Source organism: Phycodurus eques, chromosome 9 (genome assembly GCF_024500275.1).
Source record: "Phycodurus eques isolate BA_2022a chromosome 9, UOR_Pequ_1.1, whole genome shotgun sequence".
Classification (NCBI taxonomy): Eukaryota; Metazoa; Chordata; class Actinopteri; order Syngnathiformes; family Syngnathidae; genus Phycodurus; species Phycodurus eques.
Genome location: NC_084533.1, coordinates 5,377,721 through 5,384,572, shown reverse-complemented (window position 1 = coordinate 5,384,572; position 6,852 = coordinate 5,377,721). Strand labels below are relative to the sequence as shown.

General features: G+C 41.3%; 1 protein-coding gene across 2 annotated transcripts in view; it reads right to left on the bottom strand.

Annotated features, from left to right (window-relative positions):
* The window catches only part of syvn1 (synovial apoptosis inhibitor 1, synoviolin), a 28,749-nt gene that overhangs the window by 788 nt on the left and 21,109 nt on the right, over nt 1-6,852 (bottom strand). For both annotated transcript variants that reach the window (XM_061685270.1, XM_061685271.1), the window contains 5 exons: nt 6,675-6,829; nt 5,371-5,514; nt 5,135-5,281; nt 2,406-2,589; nt 81-202 (listed from right to left, as the gene is read on the bottom strand). In XM_061685270.1, the coding sequence (XP_061541254.1) occupies nt 81-202; nt 2,406-2,589; nt 5,135-5,281; nt 5,371-5,514; nt 6,675-6,829 (752 nt within the window). The remainder of the gene's footprint in view (nt 1-80; nt 203-2,405; nt 2,590-5,134; nt 5,282-5,370; nt 5,515-6,674; nt 6,830-6,852) is intronic.

Below are 6,852 nucleotides of genomic sequence, written 5' to 3'. Positions count from 1 at the left end.
CTTAGTCACAAAGAAGCACATTACTGGGATCAAAACATGACAGCAATTTGAACTTCGAAAGTTCAGGTTGAAGTTCTTACAGCTGGGGGAGGAGTTTTTCTCCCGACTCGGCTTGTCTGTGCCTGCACTAGCGGTGGCTAATGAAGCCAAGTTGTTTGTCCCGCTGGCTTCTCCTGCGCTGCCACTGTCAGACCTCGGAGGACTGCAGAAGAACAAAACATCGTTTTAGCCGGTAACACCGCGACTGATTGTCCTCTTGGGTTCATAGACCTTTTCGTAATGTTTCTAAACAATAGGCTCCAGGGTACGTCTGGATGCCGGAAAGTGACTATTGCTAATCTAAACTGAAAGCTATGACAATGTTGTTTGGGGTTGCGCCAACAAATAAACCCCAAAAGGTTTAAGGTTTTTTTTATTTCCTTAAAAAGAACTTAGCCAGTGGAACCCATGGGTGAGGAGGATAAATCAAGTGTATGTCATAAGAACGCATAGTAGCTGCTAACGTCAGCTCTACAGGGCGCTATCAATTTCAGCGTCAAAAGAGCACATCAAGGCCAGTGTTCTGTGTTCCTAGGAAGCAATTTACCTCATGGACTAACTATTAAATCACTATTAAAAACACTGATTTTAATAGTGTAAATAGGTGGTCTCAATTTTTCTGGGTGGGTCATAGACGACTAGTCAAAAATAAGAAATATAAAGATTCTTGCAAATTTGAGGGTGGCCTTTTATATATATATTTTTTATTCCCGTTACAGTATTTTGTAGAGGTTGAGAACCTTCGGTTTAACTCGCGCAGATGGAAAAACAATTGAGATACTTTTGGCAACATACAGACCCCCTTTCTAAAAGCAAATTAATATCAGGGAAATGTTTTCCATAACTCCATTCAAAAAGTTAAACTTTCATCGATTATAGATTCAGGGCACACAATTAAAACAATTTCAAGTATTTATTAGTTGGTATTTACATAATTTGGGCTTCCAGGTCATAAAACCTACAAAATCAGTAATTTCAAAAATGTGAATACTGTAAAGAAACCAGCCCAAATTTTGCAGGCCATAAATGTTTTAAACTGAGTGTCACACACTAGTCATCTACTAAACTCAAAGCACCTGCACAGGTTTCCCCAGGTGTCATTAAATTGCTTCAGTTTGGTTCAATTGTCATCAATATGGGGAAGACTGCAGACTTGACAACTGCCCAGAAGATCATCATTGATACCCTCCATAGGATGGGTAAGCCACAAAGGTTCATCGCTAAGGAGGCTGGCTGTTCACAGAGTGCTGTGTCCAAGCATATCAATGGAAAGTCTCGTGGAAGGACATAATGTGGCAGGAGAAGGTGCACCAGCAAAAGAGATGACCGTGTGCTTCAGCGCATTATCAAACAGAGAAGATTCAAGAATCTAGCAGAGCTCCACAAAGAGTGGTATGAGGCGGCTTCAAAAACCACCACATTCAGACTCATCCGGGAGATGGGCTACAACTGTCGGGTTCCTCGGGTCAAGCCATTTCTGAGCCTGAGCCACAATAGGAAGCGGCTCAACTGGGCCAAGGAGAAGAAGGACAGGACTGTTGGCCAGTGGTCTGAGGACCTCTTTTCCGATGAAAGTAAAGTGTGCCTTCATTTGGGAATCAGGGTCCAAGGGTTTGGAGGAAGACGGGGGAAGCTGCTTGAGGTCCAGTGTGAAATATCAAGTCAGTCAGTCATGATTTGGGGTGCAATGTTTGTAAACTCTGCTTTCTTAAATCCAAGGTCACCGCAATAGTCTTACCAGAATGTTTTAGAGGACTTCATGATTCCTTCTGCTGAGGATCAGTATGGAGATGCAGATTTCAGCAGGACCTGGCACCTGCCCATACCGCTAGAAGCACCAAAACCTGGTTTGATGCCCATGCCATCACACTGCTTGACTGGCCAGCCAACTCGCCGGATCTAAACCCCATTGAGAATCTATGGGGTATTTTCAAGAGGAAAATGAGGGGCACCAGACCCAAAAACAAAGAACTGACAGCAAGCATCAAGGATTAAAGCAAAGTGATTCCCAACGAAGTATTGATTAATGTAATGTTTGGAAAGTACCATATTTTTGTTGATTTAATGTAACCTTAATTTCTTTTTTTTCTACAACAACTGAGGTGTAAATGGTGCTTTTTTTTTTTTTTACCCCACAGTATTCAAATTTTTTAAATTGATTGTTTTTGTGGGTTTTATGAGCAGGAAACTCAAATTATGTAAAAATAAACAAATAAATACCTGAAATTGTTTAAATTGTGGCCCCTGAATCTATGAAAGTTAAACTTTTTGAATGGCTTTTCCATGATATTCACATTTTTTGGAAAGGGTGTGTAGCATCTGATTTCACACAGAAAATTAGAAGAAAATGAAGGGTGCTTACTTACGTAAGTGTGGCGACTGTGCTGAGGTAATGGTGGATGTTAAGCATGGCGGCATCCAGCAGGGTATGGATGTTTTGGAGACACTGCAGCCTGGCCTCCAGGCCCCGTCGACCCTCAGCCTCCAGCTCCCTCAGCTCCTCCTCTGACAGTTGGGACAGAGACGGAGGAGGAGGAGGCATGGACGACACTAAATGTGAAGAGAGGAGTGGCCCGTTTGCAAACCGATTTCAATGAAACGTGGGTAGGGGTCCAGCCTGCCTTATTGATGGAGGCTGTTTCCATAAATACTGTCATTTCCAAAATACTGTGAACATACGGTATATTGAGATTCCTCTCACACGACACTAAATTGTAGATTTTTGAGTTTTTTTATGGGTCTTAACAATATACAGGCAAGTTCAAATTTAGAGTGCGCACCTTCAGTGTAATACCACATTATGCCGTAACATGCCGGGGAGAAGTGAGGTCTACTAGAAGGGTAATGAATGGACGAACAGCCAGGGAAGGTCTCCCAACTCCCAAACTCCAAACAAAGTAATAGTTGTTGTTCCCAGAGCATAGAGAATATTTTAGAGACGGTGAAGTCTTGCACATTGTAAATAGTTGTAATAAAACAAGCTAAACGTTGCTATTTACTTAGTTCCTGCATGCTTGAGTGTTTGCCTTAGCTATACATCGGGCAAGGTTGACGTGTGCATTTTATTTCATGAAACCCTGACTGTTGGTTGTGTGGTAATTATTGGCCTTCCGGTCAGGTTTGCTGTATTGCAAATAAGTTACCTGGCGAGTCACCACCTTTGTATTCCTTGTGCAACTCATCAGCACTACAGTATATACCTGTGAATATTGCTGTATGCTCTGTTTTGTGTTGCTGCTACATGTGTGTTCAAGTAGCAGTTGATTGAATGTCTATAATTACCGTAATGTCAATGCTAAATTCTATTAGCCAGTCTATTGTGTCTTATTACATCTTACCATTAGGCTTGCAAACGTTTGTCAGGCGAACTTATATGGTTTAACATTCGGGTGTTTAAATATACTTGTTTTTGTTTTATGTGTCAGTTTTGCAAGAAACAATTGGAGATCACTCCTAAAACAGTTGAAAGAGAACAGCTGGGAATGAACAAGTTCTTTCCGACTGTAAATTTGTTAGGCTATTTTGCAGATTTTTAAACAAGTAAATGTTTCTTTTATAACCAAGAACGTCTGTTTTTTAAGGAAAAAAAACAAATGATCATTACACTATGTTTTTTGTCTTTTCAGAGATGTAAAATAAACAATAATTTTTCAAGGTAAGGTGGGAACAAGTACTTTTAACAAAAACTAAATTTTAACTAACAAAATACATGTACAGTGTTCCCTTGCTATATTGCGGTTCACGCACAGTGCAATGCAGATTTTGTTTTCATATTCATAGAGCGCATAATTCGCCATATCGTGGGATTTTGAGTGTATGCTGTTTAAAAAAAAAAAAACTAGTTTTCATTAAAACACCCTGCAAGAAATAAAATGTACAGTGTACCGTACTATTGTGCACTACTGTATTTTTAAGAGTTAAAAAGTGTTTAAGAGTTTAGAATCTGTTTATAAGTGTATGGTAGGGGTTAATGGGAGTGTGGGGAAGACAAATGAGAGTCTGAGGATGGTCATAAAGCTCAAAAAATATAAAAATAAGTTAAAATAATTAAAAAATATGTAGTCCCAACTTCCCGGATTTCACTTATTCCAGGGCTGATCCGGCACCTAATTTTGGCAATAAGCCAGGAAAAAGTCAAGAAAAACTCTGGTAAGCTTTAAATTGATAAATAGTGGCCTAACTTCACTGATTCTATGTATTCCTTATATTTCGATTCACTTTCTGATGTGATTATATGGCGAAATGTGGAAATGTTACATCTTGATATTCTCATACAAAGGCAAAGTGACTACACAAATACGTTTTTTTTAATATTAATAGTATTAATAGTACGATAGCTAAGCCTGTCACAATAATTACTATCTCGACTTATCGTTTGATAAATAAAATGTTTTTCTGGACTCGATAAATCGTCATTGTTGTGGTGAGTCAGCGCAAGGATCACCCAGTGAGCCAACAAAGTCGGACAGCTGTGTCATTAGCCGATGGATCGGTACACTCTTGCCGATGTTGGCTCCGTCCAATACGCCACAGCCTTTCTCCTCGTGCAGCGCGCACATTCACACAACTGACACACTTAAGCAAACGTTAACTATTATGTTCGTTAGCCTGCGAGCTAAGGAACTAAGCAGCTCGCTAAACCGCGGCAAAGTCGTTTAAAACGTCAGCACCTAGATCCGAGGTGTGCGTTAGTCCCCGATTAACACACACACACAAGGGAAAGTTAACTGTTTATTAAGCATAACCTCAGTGGCAGACCTTTTTTCAGCCAGTAGCTGGCTCCACCGAACATCAACATATTTGATTGACAGGTGAAAGGCTCCTCTTCAGTGGACCAACCACACAGTTTTGCAGCCCAAGGGTGGGCCGTATTTTTCAAGATTTCAGAAGCATTAAAAAAAAATAATAATAATAAAATAAAGATATCATTTATCGTGATAGTTTTAGGGAAAATATATAATCTTAAATTATCGTGACTAACTGTAGCAGTGATACACGGTGCAATTCATTTTAATTGCAAATAACTTGAAAACCCTGAAAAGACCACTGTGTTTAAAACACAGAAACTGTATGTAAAAATACTACTAAAACTTACTGAAAGGAGGAGGAGGTGGTGGCATGGGCAGCCACGGTGCAGTTGGGAAGGGAGATGGGGGAATGGAGAAGGGAAATCCAGGCATCGCAGAGCCCGGAGTGGCAGCTGTGGCCGGGTCTGCACCGGATGAAGTGGACTGGCTGGTACCTGATGGAAACATGGACTCAAGTTTAGCAACTCCGCAAACTGTATTCACTCGAAGGGTACATACGGCTGCTTGGCGTCATGGGACCAACCAGCTGCCTGTGCTGCCTCTGTGCTGCCCTGTGGTGCGTCGGCAGCACCGGGAGGAGCTGCCGCAGCTGGAGGAGGCATGGCAGGAAAGGGACCCCAGAAGGGAAAGAGACCTGGTGGGAAGCCAGGCAACATGCCGGGTGCCACTAGAAACAGAACCATATTAAAAGTATTACTTCCAATGATGCTCATATTGTCCACTGCTGTATTGCGGTTCATCATTCTCTCCCCCCCCCCCCCCGCTATAACACAGATTTATTTTAAGTAATTTTTTTATGGGTTTTACACAGGCCAGGCCAGATTTCGAGTTGCCCACCTTTAGTTTAGTACGAAATTCTGCCTCAACATAGCACTGACATCAACTGGAGGAGATACAGCGTAATATGTAGAAGAGCAAGAAGAAGAGGCAGAGAAGGTCCTCAACTCCATTAATAGGCATTGTTCCCACAGAGCAGAGAAAATATGTCTGAGTATTTGTATGTGTTGCTGCTGTGGACGTGTTAAAATAGCAGCTGTTTGAAAATATATAATCACTGTAGTCATCACCTATGCTAATTTCCATGAGCCTACTGTGTTTCCCATTGTTATTACGGTAAATTAGCTGACTTCCGTTAGATTAAATTATATGGTTTAGGTGAACATTTTGGTGCTTAAATATGTTTGTCTTTTATTTGTGTCAGTTTTACAGTAAACTTCATCTGGGAGTGACAAACAGCTTGAATCAAGCACGCTTTGCCCCTCTTTTGGAAAACTGTGCGAGTGAGAGTGCGAACAGGTGCTGAGGAATAATTTGAAAAGTGTTTTGTTTAAATGTGTTTAAAGTATGTAGGACAAAAAAAAACGTTTCTTTTTTTTTTTTTTTTTTTATACAGTCTCTCTATTGCAGATTTTCGCCCATTGCTGGTAGGTCTGGAATGTATCGCCCTCCATAAACGAGGGTTCACTTCATATGAATTTGCTCGCGCAGAAACAAAGAATGCAGCAGTTAAGATTCTGAATTCCAGAGTTCCATTCCTATGGTGGTGGCGTAACCAGAATTTGTACATCGAAATGTTTCTTAGAGGTTACACAGTTTAGCTCTGCAGTAAAGTCATAAATACAGTGAATACACTTTTAGGCCATAAATATACAACAATCAAAACATAAAACAACAAGTACGGCACTAACCAAGTGTGCCTTCTTGTGCTGAATGACGACGACTAACTTGCTTTGGCAATTTAATAGCTGAGGACACTTTAATGACATCTGACTATAGTGTTGTTGACAGGCAAGACGACAAAATTTTGGTTTCTTGATGCTCTCTCACCATTAGCTGGCTGGGCAGCAGGAGCATGCGCAGGGGCTACTGGAGCAGGGGGCGCAGCCTGGGCAGGGGTAGGGGTCTGATTATTAGACGCCCGAAGGACGTCCATACGACAGGTGGGGCAGGTCTGCTGCCTCTGGAACCAGGACCGCAAGCAACTGCGTGCGGAGAGAAATACAGA